Source organism: Ixodes scapularis, unplaced genomic scaffold (genome assembly GCF_016920785.2).
Source record: "Ixodes scapularis isolate PalLabHiFi unplaced genomic scaffold, ASM1692078v2 PGA_scaffold2__306_contigs__length_199485367, whole genome shotgun sequence".
Taxonomy (NCBI): Eukaryota; Metazoa; Arthropoda; class Arachnida; order Ixodida; family Ixodidae; genus Ixodes; species Ixodes scapularis.
The window spans coordinates 102,844,824-102,861,972 of NW_024609857.1; the positions used below are offsets into that span (position 1 = coordinate 102,844,824).

The 17,149-nt window shown below is 46.0% G+C and overlaps 1 protein-coding gene across 2 annotated transcripts in view; it reads right to left on the reverse strand.

Annotated features, from left to right (window-relative positions):
* Positions 1-17,149, reverse strand: part of LOC8032127 (neurogenic protein big brain) — a 260,949-nt gene that overhangs the window by 67,468 nt on the left and 176,332 nt on the right. For both annotated transcript variants that reach the window (XM_040217793.3, XM_040503615.2), the window contains exons 2-3: positions 10,523-10,727; positions 8,919-8,999 (exon numbers count right to left, since the gene is read on the reverse strand). In XM_040217793.3, the coding sequence (XP_040073727.1) occupies positions 8,919-8,999; positions 10,523-10,727 (286 nt within the window). The remainder of the gene's footprint in view (positions 1-8,918; positions 9,000-10,522; positions 10,728-17,149) is intronic.

The following is a 17,149-nucleotide window of genomic DNA, read 5'->3' on the forward strand; positions in this document are numbered from 1 at the left end:
TGCGTTAGTCCGTACACGAGTTGAGGCGGCAAAGCAAACTCTATGCAAACTAAAAAAAAAAAAAAAAAAAAGACGGAAGAAGGGATTTGCGTGGAAGCGCGCTTATTTGCGTTTGGGTGCGATTTTCTTCCACAGTCCTTGCGCGTGCTACCAAAGCTCAGATCGGTGTTTGGTAAGACGGGAAGAAGAAAAAAATCGAATGTGTCGGGATGCGATGTATGTCAAGAAAATTGCGACGCTTATCTTTTGTGGTTGTATAGTTTCATTTTTCTATTTGTTTCTTGCATCGGTACGAACGATGTATTAGGCCAAGTTTTTTTTTTTTCTTCGCAATTTTCGTGTTGACCTATGCTACCGAAATATTTGATTTCCCAGATGAATTGTTTATGCATTGCTGAGTGCATTGCCTATTTCTCACCTTTTAGAAGAGGCGACGGCGCGATTCCCCGGTCTATTTATGGAGCGCCAGGGAACGGATTATTATAGATTTTTTGACGTCCTACGTAGAAGCATAAAAATGTAGAAATTGTCTACGTGTCTGCACTTTAGAATTCACATAAAATACAGTAATGTCAAATCTCGGAGTCTCTGCACAGGTGACAAGAAAAAAATACAAGCACGCGAACTCCACTAAAATGTTTTGCAACTTTATTTCTTCAGTGGGGTTGTACCTGAGATTTCACGTGGCAATATTTATATTACGCATTTGACTAGGCTCGTCACAACAAACTGTATTTTGAAGAGGTCCCGCACGCATTAAATTTGGCAATCATCTGGAACACGATGTACCTGATTGATTATCCCTTGAATTCACATTCTGTGCAACACAATCATAAAAGTGCATGTTTTATGGGATGTCCTTATTGTTCAATGGTTCGTTTCTTTATTATTTCAGTCTTTGGTCTTCAGCACTGTTATGTCTCATAGAATTATATTTAAAAAAATTACATAATATACACAATACGTCGTTGTTAAGACATCTCAGGATGATAAAACCATATCTTAGTAGTTTCAAACTTCAAAGTAAAACGAAACATGATAATGTTGTCATCTAACAAAGGCTAGATGGTAACAAAAATGCATTTAAAATACGATTGGGAATGCCTAAAAGTTCGATGGGTCAAAGCTATGAAACTATGGTCAAAGTAGCACAAACAAGAATGCAGAACGAGTAGCTGCTAGGCGTACTTTGTGTTGTCTTGTCAACCTATATGTACCCAGAAAATAATTAAAAACACACAGACACACACCATTGACTGAAAATCGTTTCTTAAAACAATCAAATACACGTATTAATAAGATGAAAAATATCAAAGGTGTGACGGCAATAAATATAGGCGGCCAATGGGAGCCTCGTCGACGCGCGGCAGCCAATGGGACCGAAACCGAAATTCATCAGCTTTACTCCGCTCCTTTGGGATCGGAGAAAATAGGTGCCGTTTGGATAGTCTTTTTGCGTGGTTTCATAGCTGGGAGCTGGCTTCACTTGGAGGAAGGTTTTAAGGTGCCGTTCGGCGCGGCTCCAAAGCTGATGACGTCGGCTCGCTCCATGGGGCAGTTAATTCTTTCGCATTGGAAGTGTCAAAGAGGGGCGTCCAGCTTGACGGACGCACCTCGCTCCGGCCGGGCTCACACTTCAACGACGCCGGACGCAGTTTCTGTTGTGGAACGTTGGCTCATACACGGGAAGCGGCGTGTCACCATCGATGAAGTGACTCAAGAATTAAATATTAGTCACGGCTCGACGCGCAATATCATTCATGATATCCTGCAGTACTACGAAGTATCCGCCAGGTGGGTACCAAAACAACGTACGCCGGACCTTAAAGAGCGGCGTGTGGATGCTTGTATTATGCTACTGTGACGCTACGAAACCGAGGGAGAAGCTTTTCTTAGACGCGTTGTCACTGGTGATGAATGCTGGGTACACTACGCCGAGCCAGAGACAAAGCGAGCAAACATTGGCGACACACAACGACACCAATGCGGAACAAGTTCAAGACAGTGCCAATGGTGGGCAAGTTAATGCTCATGGTCGTTTGGGATCATAAAGGCCAAATAGATGAGCATTACGTGTACAAGAGGCTCATAATGAACAGTGCATTATACTGCAACCTGCTTGAGAACCACTTGACGCCTGCAATCAGGTCAAAGAGTTGCGGACTGCTCAGCTCAGGGGTGTTGCTGCAGCACGACAATGCGCGCCCTCACACGGCACGTACGACAGCGGAAAAAAAGAAAGGACGGTGGTTCGAGCGTACCCCGCACCCGCCATACTTGCCAGACCTCGCGCCCATTGATATTTATTATTTACCTATTCGGACCCCTTAAAGGGGATCTCGGAAAAAAGAAGTTGGGTACAGATGGTGACCTGAAAGCGGCGGTGCACACCTGACTCTGGAGTCAGCCACAATACTTTTTTTCCCGGGGCATCCATGAATTGGTGAAGCGTTGGCGCACATGCGTCGAGCGAGGAGGTGACTATGTTGAAAAGTAATAAAGGGCCTTTCGTTATATCTATATTACCACCTAAATTAAAAAAAAAAAAGGAATTGCGGTTTCTTTGTGACTGCCCTCCTACGTACCTTCTGTCTTATTTCAAGCCTGTTCATTCCTTCTCCTATGGAGTATCCGCTCTCGGGGAGGAGACAACGGGGCATCGCAGACGACAGTCACATTATGAAGTTTTCGTAGATCGCGTTTCCCCCTCCGTTAAACCCTCCGAAACGAAGAAGCCACTACTGCGCCTGCGCTCCGATGGCCTTGATTGCAGAGCTCCGGTATCGTATAGGGTTGCGGTGGGCATTGCGGGACGGCAAAAACGGCCAAGTGGTCATAAACAAATACTACAACAAAATGTCGGCACTTAGTTCTTGATCTATTCGTGTTCAAGGGAGCAGTGCCACATCAGACACACCAATCTCTTGCTGAAAAAAAAAAAAAAAACTCATGCAAAGGAATTTTAAAACGAATTAAACGATTAGCAAAGAGCACCTGGTGGATGTCGCTAACGCCTCGTTTGTAATGCCCGTCTAGGAACCTTGACAGGTAGTCGCAATAACTGTCTGGCCTCCGGCCACCACGAGAGAAGAGGGGAAGGAGAAACTCTCCTCTCCCCGACATTCTCTTGTGTGTCCCAGGTGTCGCTACTGTCGCTCTACGAGATTATAGGCGATTAACCTGCCACTCAAAATGTGTACAAAAGCAGCCTAGGGATCAGTTGCGGTGGGGGGGGGGGGGGGGGGGGGGGGGGGGAGGGGGGGAGCGGGGGGGGGGGGGGGAGGAAGTGGCTCGAGTGGGCTAACGCGTCTCAGCTCGGAGCGTGGAGCGAAAGCTTGCGCTGGGAACCTCCTGGGCTCGATCCCCGCCGCTTCCGCCCGTTTCGATCTGGATGAGTTTCGCACCGGCACGCGTTCGTGTGATCACTACTGCGTGATGCACGTTACAAACTCCAGGTTAGCGGTTGTACTGCACGGGCTAAATCTCTGATCTACAGCTAAGAGACCGACTACCCGTTGAGGCGCATCTCCATCAAGGCTGTATAAACATACAGAGCAAACCAATTTTTAGTTGTGGTGGCGCGACCGCTGGCCTGCTTCGGCTGCTGGAACGGCTAGGACATCCTCTCGACGTCAGCCTCGCCGCAGCTTTGCTCGTCCCGAGACAATATACGTCACGATTGCGGCGGATGTCACGTGCTCTCAGCTGGCTGCTCTCTGAACTCTTGCCAGAGTGGGCCGTTTATAATGAAAACTACAGCCATCAGGCTCAAAGTACAAAGGTGTGATTGTCATTTAGGGATATTGTGGATCATATTCAGCCTATAGTTCTGAGGTCGACAGCTATAGTTCAAATTTCCTTAAAGTATCCCGTTAAACTTTTTGATGTGAAGCAGAATGTCAACCTGCGACAGTTTACGTCCTCTCATTTTATTGTTACACCACTGGTACGTGAACACGCAGTCAAATCGGCGACAATTCCAGTCTTCCTTCACAACGCACAACACTGCATTTGCAATGTTAGTAAAACGCGGAAAAAAAAACACGTTGATTGTTCGTTGCTACTCGGCATCGGGAAGCAACCTAACGCAGCGTAGAAGACACGCAGGCACCCGGCAGAAAAAAACTGCTTGTCTTGAATGCGGTTTCCGTAATGTCGTCAACGTCGTCACATCGTCCCGCAATCTGGAGACAGCCAACTTGGTCCAGTGTACCTAGGGCTGCGGGCACAGCTCCGGAACTTCGCTGTTTCTAACGGCTTCGTTTGCTCGTTCGACAAAGTTAGGGCTAAAAACGTCAATGCAACCGAGATGTTTTGCGAGTTGAGACTGGAGGGCAGAATTACAGGCGACCTTCGCTGCCGTTGAAACTTAATCAGTTCAACGAGGTTTATTAAACAACGCGCGCGACGTGCTCGAAAAGCGAAACTGAAAGAAGATGAGGCGGGAGGGCGGAACTTTCTTCCCGTCTGTCTGGAGAAGGAGAAAAACGCCTCGTTCTTCCTTTTTCCTCGTGCCCGCTTGAGGGTGCTTCAGTGGAAGGGAGGAAAACACGCTCTTGCTACCTTTTTTCCCCTTTCTTTTTACTTGTAGTGTACCGTTCACTCTAAAAAAAGGCTGTAAAAGGGTGTATTGTTACACCCTTTGTCTATATAATACACCCCCAAAACTTCAATTCGGCGTACAGCACCCTATAGTCCAACAGACGGCCCAAAGCTTTTACAAAGGGCTTGATAGCCGTGTGGTACAACTTATTAAAATAGCTAACGTGCGTGTTACTGACTACACAAAAAAAATAATAATGGGGGCTTCCTTGGCCCTACTGCAAAAACTCAGTGTTTTCTTTATGTGGTCTTTGATACGTACTTTAGCTATTTAAAAAGTTATCTCGCATTACTATTAAGCCCCTCGGAAAATTTGGGGCCGTCTGTTCGACTATAGGGTGTTGTACGTTGAAATGGAGTTTTGAGGTGTATTATAAGGGACAAAAGGGTGTAAGGTGATACGCTTTTTTCTAGAGCGTTAACGACACCAACGGCACACTGCATTGGTAACCTCGTCGTCGGACGCAAACAATGTACTCTTCAGATGTTTCTCCATCTTGGAGAACAGCCAAACCTCTGATGGCGTGAGGTCCGGGCTGTAAGCTGAATGAGGCAAAACATCTTGGAACTGCAGCTCTTCCAGCCGCCCTCAATCATCTACAATGGCACGCGGACAGAAGTGCACCAATAGCGGAAGTGCATCGCCGCCGGTGGGTACTATATTGAGGAAGTTATGTTCTCCTGGGAAAAATGAGATTCCAAACTTTCATTTGAATGCAACATCTTTCAACTCCATCATTGAATAAAAACGCTGCAGCCTAGGGGGCAAACCTTATTGATCACTCCCCCCCCTCCCCCCGTATTACTTTCGCTAAATTGATGCGATTGTTTCACAGCAAATCCCAACGCGGCACAACACGTACCACCTGAAATTGAACAAATTGCCACTCTTTACGCCATATATATATATAAAAAAAATATGCCGTCTTGTTGCGCAGCAACTTCATCATATTGCCATATAGGGCAAAACATAGACGCAACGCTATAAAAGAAAACAGCCGCAGGGCATCGAAATCTTTCAACTTTCTCGCGACGTGTCGTTCGGAATTTTCGAAAGTCGCCAACAACACAATAGATGCGACGCTTTTAGAATTCCAATCCTACCCGCGGCCGGCCAACCGCGATTTACGTTTGTATATAAAAAAGCAAAATATATAAAAAAATAACAAATAAAACGCTCGCTAAAAAAATGAAGAAATAGAGAAGAGAGCAAGGACAGGGGTACTAAAATACCATCAGAGAAACAGAGGCATTTTTCGCAAGACTGACGCGCGATTTTGCCATTGGAATGCTATTGCTGTCAGGCAGAGTCAGGCGGTCCGGTAGGCAGCGAACAACGAAGACAATAACTATGCAAAAAGAAGAAAAACAAAATGGTAGGAAAACTGTTAACATGTTGTTGTTGCTGTTGTTGTTGTGTGTTTTTATTTTTTTTTATGCGCCTATGGTGACGCACGGAGTCACTCGAGCTTCGAATTTTTGATGCCCTCTCCGATGGAAACCAGCTGAAAATTCGAACGCCAGGGAACAGGTCGCCGCGTCAACGGTTCGGGTTAAGGCCCAAATTTGAAAGGAAAAAAAAAAATTAAACTGCACTGTAGATTGTTTAAATATCCCTCTTAGTGAATGTCAGTTTTATATCTTTTTTTTTTATTAAGAAACGTCGGAAATCACGTTGGAAAACAAAAGTGGCTGTTATTTTTTTTACAATACGTATAACGTATTTCAATATGACCTGCTAGGCAATCATTGTATGAGGAAAAATGCAAAAAGTTTTTTTAATAAAAAGAATGCAGCATACAATGAAACACTTACACATTCCGCGTATCGGAGTATAAATAAGAAACAATAATGGGCTCGCTGTTATTGACGGCATTCGCAGATACTCAAAACGTCATCAAGATGATGATCATGAGGAAGCAAAAACGCTCGTCCCGCCCGTCTTTGCGCGAAGAATGTAATACAAAGTATCAATAGCAGCGCCCATACATATAAGAAACACAACCGCACACACCAAGCGCGGAAAAATCATAATTCGCATGACGGCCTATATCCTGTTGCAATTTCAATTTTTGTTCGGGACGATGAATTTCGTTCTGGTATAACAAGCTGTTGCGGAGGCTTGCACAATTAGTTCGTGGAACTGTTTGATGAGCGTATATAAGAAAATACGCCACCCGTGACGTCGGAGCCAATAAGGTGTCATTTTAGAGCAAATGGACCGAATGAACGGTAAAGTTGCGAGCGCGCACCATAGAGTCCGCATAGGTGGTTTCGTATTAAACCGAGTAACACACCGGACGAAAATTCCACAGCGTTTTGGAACCAATAAGGGTGTACTAAGTAGATAGCATTTCTGCTGGCTGCGTAAGAGGGGAGTGTGTTTTCGTAAGTCACTTCGGTACAAATAGTCACGCGTGGGCAACCTGCAATGCGGCTTGGTTTGGCGCTATCTAGCGACTGAAATAAGAAACATTGGGTATCCTGGGACTGGCGGCTGCATTGTTTAAACGTGAGTATTACTCTGGTGGCACCGCTTAGCCTATGTGTATGAAGCATGAAAGACTGGGTAGACCAGGAAGCCGCGATCGCATAACATGCCAGTACGGCGGAAGCTACGGCCCTGGCGGGCGAATCGGAAAGTGACTACATATCACCGAAGTGAGCTTTTTACTGCGAAGATGTATCGGGCTTTTCGCTGCGTCATGCTCCAATGTGTGTGCGTTGGGCTGTGTGTGCGTTGGGCTCCTTGATAAGGAAGGAGAACACCTACATCGAATGTTCAGATGCAAAAATAAATATAGCTTTTTGAATTAAAGTCCAAAAGGAATCGACTGTTTCCCGGATCAGAAATGTTTTTTTTATAGTTTATTTGAGGAACATATGTAAGTGATTTTCCTAAAGCTTCTGCCTCGCTATTTTTTTTTTGTTCTTAAATTTTGTTGCTTCTATTTTATCCTGCTTTTTATTAGTATTTTATCGGCTCGGGATAAAATCGTAATTACGTAATACTGAAAGCCTTGTTGATATCGCGTGCCTATATTTTTTGATAGCTCGACAACGAATAATCTGAGGTGCGAACATTTATAAAATCCGTAAAGGATGCTCCCTCACTCTGAACTCTATAATGATGTATGTGTCGTGGTTGAGTAAACTTATAATGATCAATACACGCACAATAAAACGCAGGAACTACGGTGCTGAGATCAAAGGCGAAATCAACATATTAAAGGTAACAGACGCTTAGAAAACTTTCTTAATGGCAGCTACAAAATAGGAACATCTCAGTAAGCCATAACAAAGCATATACTATCGTCCGCCACTATAATTTTCACTTTCACTATAATTTTCGCGAGGTACGCAAAATACCACAAAACACCAAAGGTCGCTATAACCCGGACAATTTCTGTAACCCATTTAGCCTTCCTTACGGAACCACCTGCTTTCGCCTGCATCGCCGCAAGCTGAGTATACTTGATGGAGCAAAATAAGTTTCCAAAAGCGTTCGAGCGTTTAGCATACGTTTTCGCCCTAACAGGCGCTTCCAAGATGCGGTAATGAATACGGAGCTCGTGCCCCTCGCTTCAATAATTTCCAAGCACCCCCAACACCGTCCTCCTCAGAAAATCAAACGAAAACGGAGCGCCGTACGCATATATCCTCGGGCGCAAGATGTGGCTCCAAATAAAATTAAAAAAAAAAAAATACAACGTTAAAAGAAAGAAAAAAAAAAAAGGTATAAATTGATCTTCGAGACACTGCAGTTTTGGCTTTCTATTCTGCTAAGGAAAAAGAGAAAAAAAAAGATAATAAAAACGAGAAGGAACAATAAAGGGAGGAGGAGCTAAAGCGTGGCAGCTCTTCTCCGGCGCATAAAAGCCCCCAAAAAGCCGCTCCGCCCTCGAGCCGTAATAAACGCCGACAGATTGTTCGCCCAATCTTTACCTGCCTGCATCTTTTTCCCTCGCTCTCTCTTTCTCTCTGTCGGCTAAGGCATTAAAAATGTTTTTTTTTTTTTCGGTGATGAGGAGACTGGAGGGGCGGACAGACAGATAAAAAAACTTGTAAAGAAAGAGTAAAAAAAAAAAAAAAAGAACGCGATGATCAATATTCTTTAGAAGAAAACGGGCACGCCGTGGCATCTTGCCGCTTCACGGTCTAGCTCCGCATCCCTTCTCTCATCCCTTCTTCCTTTTACGTGTGCATGAAGAAAGACGTACAAAAGGGAGGACGCGAGAAAAAGAAGAAAATGGCACGAGAGAAAAAGAAAAATGGGAAAAAAAAGTCGGTGCGGGGAATTTAATTAGGAGACTCACCCAGTGGTCGATCCACTTGTTCATGACAAAGGCAGGTCCCAGAGACCTGGCCGGGTTCATGGAAGCTCCCGTCGCCGGCAACTGCGTTCGCGCGACGGGGACGACGCAAGACGAGGAATTATTACGAGACACTGAGTACGCATTCGCGAACGATACACAGGGAGAGGCGAAACAAAGGAGAGAGCAGTCGGCGAACGAACGAAAAAAAAAAGGGGGGGAATCCGGGATGGTCTTTTTGGCTGTCTTGTGGTAGTCCGTCAACGTCTGCGGGAAACCGCGCACCGCGGAGACGACGTGTACAGCTGCCGCTTAGATGTCATATGTACGCTAAGCTAACGTACACATTTGTTTCATCCTTAATGAACTTGTAGGTTCCTTTAGCGTCCTTTATTCGAGTAAGAAATTGGGTGCCTTTTACTTTATATGAAATTTCAACGAGCGCTGCTTGTTGGAAGGCATTGTACACGTGAGGTGGACGAAGAAAGGAGAAGTCACCATGCCACGCAATGAATTCGCCGAACAAGTTCAGAAATAAAAAAGGGGGGTAGGGGGACAGGAAGAGTATATTGGTTCTGCGAATGGACTGATCTCACCATCCAGTTTGACTACGCCACCGCTGCCGCAATGCATCGAGGGAACTTTAGTCTTTCTGCACGTGCGACAACCCCGCTGGAGCTCTGCGCGAGTGGAGCACGAGACAGCACCTGCCCTCTCGTGCACGGCCGTTAGTCTTCTGTGAACTAAAGTTATGGCGGCGTCACGCATGCGCCGAACGCTTGGTGAAATCGGTCTATTCTTTTCTGGAGAACGCTGGGCAAAAACAAAAACATGTGCGGGGTACGGGCCTGGGCAGCAAAGTGTAAAGGTATTTAAATCATCGCCTATTATTTTATTTGTTATTATATGCCGTATCTGGATGAAACAGTTGTATGCCGTGTGAATCCGTGATCTCTCTTTCTCTCTCTCTCTCTCTGTCTCTGTCTCTCTGTATCTCTCTGTCTGTGTATATCTCTCCCTCTATCTCTCTCTCTATCTCTCTCTATCTGTCTGTCTGTGTGTCTCTGTGTGTGTGTGTGTGCGTGCGTGCGTGCGCGTGCGTGTGTGCGTGTGTGTGTGCGTGTGCGTGTGCATGTGGTTGTGCTTGTGCGTGTGCGTGTGTGTCAGGGGAGGCGAGCAATGAAAAGTACGACGCAAAACACAAGTCAAGCAGATCTGAGGATATATAGTTCTAGCCTTTGCCTTCCTATGAGTGCTTAAAGCGCTTTGTTCTGTCGTGGTTGCTTTTCTTTGCCTGCGTTTACTGAGATGTCCACCGGGAACAGCTTAAAGCTGACAACGGACGAGTGCTCTAGTACCAGCGTGAGGTCGTGTATCACTACTGCGCGGTGTACGTTAAAGACCCCAGGCTAGCGGTTGTACCGCACTGGCTAAATTGTTCTTTTCATCTACAGCTGAGACAAGTCGTGCGTCGAGGCAGTCTAAGTTCAGGCTGCATAAACCTACCGACACCCCAATCTTTTTTCTTCTTTTTTTGACCTAGTGCTCCGAGAGTGAGTGCGCGAAAGGAACGGCCCATACAGCGACCGGAGCATTAATGCGCTCACCCCGGCCAGCGTGCAGGCGAGGTAGGCGAAGCCGATGACGACGGCGTCCCCTCCCAGGTGGCTCCTGCTGGGATCTCGGCTGGCGAACACGGTGGAGGCAAGCAGGAAGCTGAGCACGAACTCCACGCCGAATGCCTGCCAGGCGCCTAGGGCCTCGTGGGGCCGGCTGCTGCCCAGAGAGCTCTGGTGGCCTGGCACCGTCACGCTGCAACGAGTCGGGGCATCGCCATTAGCACGTCAGCCGCCGGAGATACGAGGCACGTCACACAGACACCACTCAAGCAGAGGGAAGGATGGTAACCGCATCGGCCACACATTCAATATGTGTCAATGACCGCCGATGCTGCACGAAGAGAACATGGCGATGTTTCATTTTGCGGGGGGGGGGGGGGGGGGGGAGGGGGGAGGGGGGGGGAGGGGGGGAGGATCGGTGGTCGAGAGTGCAAACGCAACGTAGGGACGAGAGCTCGCGTTGCAGAGAAAACAAGGACCCTGGGTTTCCTCCTCGCTTCTGCCCATCTCGATCTGCATGAGCATTGTACCGGTGTGTGTTCGTGAGATAACTACCGTGTGATGCACGGTAAATAGTAAATACCCCAGACGCGCAGTGGTACTGCACTGGCTAAATTTTTCATCTACAGCAGAGACACCACACGCATAGGGGCTGTCTAATCTCCCGTTATCTGAACAGGCACACGACACAATTATTAATTTGCTTTCGGGAATTACAACGCATGATATAACTTCTTTTTATTTATTTTTTTTTTTGTGCTGCCTGTGCTGTCTGTCTTCCATGTTCCTCTTTCGTTATCGTAAATTAGAAACCAGCGCGCTCAACCATTTACATCTACATGTAGCTCCGTTCACCCTTAAATACCGACCTACACGGTCGTCTTCTGCCCGGCAGAAAACCTGCTCCAAGTTCCCCCTCTCCCTTCCCTGTCAAACACTTCTCTCCTCCTCTCCCCACTGGGGCGATTCTCTGAGCTACTCCCGGCAGAAAGGAGGAGAGTCTCCATCTTTCTGGAAGGGAAACGAGGATTTGAGGGAAAGCATTCCACTTTTCTGGCTGCTCGTCGCCCTTTGAGCAGAGACTAAAAGCTCCGCCTTCAGCGCGATCTCACTGGCTTCCGTAGTGCTTTGGTTGCGCGTGCTTGCGCGTTCACACTTCTGTAAGCATAGGCAGAGACCGCGCGCTGAAGGCGGAGCTTCTAGTATCAGCGGGTGACCGGAATATAGCGGATATACCGTGGTGTCGGAATAGAGCCTTCAGAAAACCTGAACCAACATTAACATTATGAAAGGTTCAAGAGCACGACGTCTAGGACGACCTCAAGGGCGACACCAAAGACGATGTCGTCCTTGAGCATACGATTGAGCGGAGCGTGCTTGATGACGCACTTTTATGGCCATCTTTCGGGCACAACGACGCCGCTTTTTCGCCCAATGAGACAAGTAAGGCTTTCGCCTTAAAACGTTTGAACAGGCAGCTCGCTTGTACCTTTGCATTGATTGCATTATCGTCATAAACAACCTCGTTTTAATCCTAACCCGAGTATGCGTCTATTGCGACGAAGTCAGATGGGCAACCTGAAAAACAACTAAACAGTATGACAGTATAGAAATGTTTATCGCTGAACGCGTCAGTCGAACCCTACGGCTGGAAATGACCTTCACCCAGCGAACACAATAAGGTTCGTTGGTTGAACCTTCTAGAATCGTGCACAGACCGCATGTAAACCCTGAGGTTGCCAACATGGGAAGGCACAGATCCCATTGTCAGCTTAGAACTTTATAAGCAGAGAGAATAAAAGAGAGGGAAACTCCAGATTCGCCAGCTCTTCTTGAAGCACAACATTGCCGTTCCCTCGATCGCGTCAGTAGAACGACCCTTCAGCGTTGCCGGAGATGTAGTGTCAATAAAGCGGGGAAAGATAACTAATAAAAACTTCTAGATGCATGCTACTACTGCTTAGGTGCAATGACTATACTGGAAAAAAAACAAACAAGAACAACAATCAACCATGAAATTAACGGACTTGTGTATTTGGTCGTGAAATTAACGAGAAAAGTAACTCGTAATTCTTGAGAACGCGTTCTTTTTGAGAAACGGTAACGAGCAGCGTACTTCGTTACTTTTGGAGCGAGTAACGATTAACGGTTTAGTTGCTTTTTCGGGGAACGTGTACATGTCTGCAAAATATACACGCAACATTTAATTTTGGCGAATACGCAGCCGCAGTATCACAGTAATGACGCATTCGAATAACAAATACAAGTCGCCTACAAGAAGGATAACGGGGTGCGCACAACAGAAAAATTGCTGAATACTTAACTTCGTTTCACCTTAAAAAAAAAAAAAAAAGAAAAGAAACTGAGATGAAAAAAAAAGAATAAAGGGTTTAGGTGGGACAGATATTTTTTTTTTGTATGTGATATTTTTTTTTTCGAAAATAAAGTAATTTTAGCAATATTTAACGCCGTCAGCATCATTATTGGCGAATGTTGCCCTGCTCCAGGCCCCGCCCGTAACGGAAGGTGATTAGCTAGCTAAGCACTATTTCTAGGGTCTCTGATTGGACAGACGATATACGTGTGAAATGTCCGTTGTATATTTGTTTCTCCTTGCCGTAATAGTTTGCTGACAGGTTTGTTTGTGCTAGTTGGCTATTGGACATCTGCTGCCGTAGTTGTATTCGTGTCCACAATATTGTTTTGTGTTTAAGAGATAAATATTCTAGAAAGAGTCATTTATGCATTCAAAAATGTGCCGATATTGCCTTTTCCGCTTTGGTTTCAAACGATAACTAAGCATGGCTGCTGGAGTTTGCGGTGTGCGAGTCGTTTTGCGTTCACCGAGTTGTTTTTGGAGGAAGGTCTTCGCAAACGACCTAGTTTGCAACAAACAACTGTCGGCAATACCCTCCTTCGGAAACACTGTGCGGGTGCTTGCTTTCTTAGCGGGACTGGCCTACAGGCATGGCGTCCCACGTAAACTATTTTGCTTGATCGGGCTTAATTTATTCGTTCGCGCTTGTTGATGTTGAATAAAAATGGGGGTTCTCATAACAGCGGCCCCGCTGCTTTGTGAATTGTGCAACCGTCGTGATTGCGACCATGGTTTCCTACATAGGTAAGAATTTGGTTGCCATTTGGCTGGAGGCCATCGCGCGTTCGACTTGCAACAAGTTTTTCCAGGTATGTTCTCGTCATTTCGCTTCGAAAGGCCAGTAGTTCTCAAGTTTGGCAGCGTGCCTGGCCCACCTAAATAAATATTTTTAGGTCGTGTTTTAATTTTGCGTCATGACGCTCATAACCTTGCTCGCAAAAACCATGCAAAAGAAAAAAAAAAAAAAAACAGGAAAGAGATTGCATATTTATTTTCCTTCTCTCTTTTTTTTTCAGACTCAACCTGCTTTTGCTTTGCCCTCGCCACGCCCGCCATCAGTTTAGGCATAAGATTCCTAACGTCTCCTGTTCATGTGCTCCGTTTTACCTTAGGATGGATCATAGACGAGACATACAAGTCAAGCTAATGCCGTTTGAGTGTCACGTGACACTCGAGAGGGGCGCCGTGACGCGTTGTCAATTGACACGCTAACTAAGGTGAGATAGGTCCCCCACAATCCATCGTAATTACAAACGTATAGTGTAGTGATGTTTTGATAAATTAACCGAATCATTTTGCAAACAGGCTACCCACATTTATATACTACCCTGGGAGAGTTGCGCAGCGCAGTGCAGTCAACCAGGCACAACACTCCATAAGGACCGAATGCGCCGCAGAATTCAGATTTCATAGGCAATATCAGCGACATCATTAAAAAGGTTTTTTTGTGTGTATATTGCTTCATGGTGTTTGGACGTCTCTTTTCTAATTTAAAACAATATAACGCAGCATGTTTGGATTCTGAATTATCCGTTCTCAAAGGTTCATAAAAAATTTGAAGAAAATGAAGGATGATAATACTTTTTTTTTAATTGCCGCACAAAATTTGCTTCATTTCGACTTTTTCGATGTTACAAACACTCCCAAGAGCAACGCAAAAAAGAAATACAATAGTTGAGGGCTATTTGTTTTTATTATAAGTGAACCAACCTTGCAATACTCTGCACAGAAAGTTTTATCCTCAATACTTAATTCTAATCTATGTTAAAAAAAGTCGGCCAAGTTTGTCATTTTATGTTACTTCTTATATAAACTTAAATAAACTAGACCTAACAACTTCAAGTAGTCCAGTTGGCGTCTTTTTTTATACGTAAAGATATTTACTATGCAGAACATTTTTTTTATTCCCGTGGCCCTCAAAGTTGCATCTAAGTGCAATTGGAAAAATTGAAGTTCCACCTCTTAGACGGAATTCTTTTTTTACGAAAACAAGGAACACTTTTTTTTTTTTTTGCTAAAGTAGGGTACGTTTTGTTTTATAGGCATGTTTTGCTACCTCATATAGAGCTTCAATTGAAAAGAAAAAAAAAGTAGGCACGACGCCCCTACGACCCTATTTATCTGAACACTCCCTGTAGTTATGGAACAGCTCGACTTTTATCTATACTTTAAAAAAAAAAAGTAGGCACGACGCCCCTACGACCCCATTTATCTGAACATTCCCTGTAGTTATGGAACAGCTCGACTTTTATCTATACTTTTTTATATCATTCGGTTCCCTATTAAATCTAGAAGGCATGAAGGGGAATTTTTATAATATTATTATTAAGTGGACCTTGCAAATCGTCTTCGAATGCAGAAGTGGCAAAATAGCCAATTTTGACCAAATTCCCCATTTTTTAGAAAATATGAAGAAAATTGTTGATAAACATTCGTACTCTTTAATCTACCAATAATGTGCCGATGTATTTAAAACAAAAATTTCAAGACATATGTAAAACAGGTATCGCATAAAAATTAAAAAAAAAAATGCATGCATTTTTTATTTGAGGGTACGCTCCCTCTTGTGCAAACGCAGCCGACGCTTCCACTCATGGGACCAGTCAGGGAGCGTAAAAAGAGCACCATCATGGTGTTCGTCATGTTTCTGGACGTGTTCTATCATCGCTGACCCAATCAAACAGAAAAGGCCTAGTGACTCGCTCTTTTCGACACTGCTTGATCGGTCCCATTTCCTCGTAGCGTCGGTTGCGTCTGGACTTAAGCTGGAAAGAAAGTATAGAACTTTACGAATAATGGTTCAAATCAAATGGCGCGGTGTTACTTATAAAAAAAACTTTCGGAGTGCACCGGCTCTCTTTGTTCAATGTAGGAAAGACGCTGCACTTTTCTATTCAAACCAGCATTCGCGTGCAATCCTAGTTAGAACGGATTTAAATGTACACAAATACTCCTTTGTTGCTGTTGTTGATGTTTTCGAACTTTTAAGAAAGAAATACCGAAAGCGGTTGAAAGGGACCTCAGTGCAACAGCCGTTGTTCGCCTCAACGTTCCCGATGTGCAGACCGAGCACTAACAAGTAAGAGCAGGCTCTCACGGCGGCGCCCAGCAGGCGAGAAGAGCAGCAGGCGGCGCCATTACCGTGGGTCGGGCCCTTCAACTCGCGGCCCATAAGCCGCCGAACGAAGGCCAGGGCACTCCGGCGCCTGACGACCGCCGGCCCGTCGGATCCCACTTCGCTTACACACAGAGCGCCGAGACAACAACAGCAGAGGCGCGCTTACCTTCCTTTGTGCGGCACCACGTCCGAACGGGGGGGGGGTTCGATCGTCCGCTCCGTTTACCCGAGGGACTCGGATACAAAGACAACATCGCAATCCGGCGCCGAGTGATGCGGCACGAGTCTTCCTGCCCCGGCAGTATACGCGGGCCCGACCACTAATGAGCAAAGACGAGAGAACCCCTCCCTGCATCGCCCCCTTGGCGCACGTCGACGTTGCTTTTGCCGCTCTTGCCACCCCCCTCTGCTCAGCTCAGCTCCGAGGGAGCAAGACCGTTCACCTGACAGGTGACGACACGAAGATTAAAAGGGTGCATACGGCACGCGGCATGGATGTTTAGCTCGCCGCTTTATCGTCATTTCGTCTTCGAATCTTCCTCGTGTACGCCGTGTCGAAAGGCGAAACTGCGTCGTCATCTTGGCCTTTAGATGTCCCTCGTACGCCGTGATGAGAGGCTGCTACCTCAACTCCTTTTATAGCGATGGCTTAACCCTGAACGGACCTCGCTTGCTGGCTCATGCTGGGGTTGGTCGCGCCCCAGCGAGGCTAATGGACAGAGTGTGAGCAGCGGAGCGCAGCTGTTGGCTTAACGTCATAGCGTACGCGACCAATGGCGGTACGCTGCGCGCGGGGGGAGGGGTGGGATTGAGGCAGCGCGCGAACCATCCCCCCCCCCCCCCCCCCCCCTCCCCTTCCCATGGAGAGGTCCCTGGTTCGATACCAGGACCAGGCGGATTTTTTCAGTCGCGCGCTGGTTACCTATAGCTGTGTTCGGAGATTTGTGTTTGTCCTTTGTCCCCCTTGTTCCCATTCTTCAGGGATTATTATCATCATTCTTGTCCAGCTCGCTTGCACCTTTGCATTAATTGCATTATCATCATAAGCTTAAAACCCAGGACGTTCACCTTTGCTTTACTGACGTCTAACTCCTGGTTAGCTCAGTTAGTAGAGCGCTCC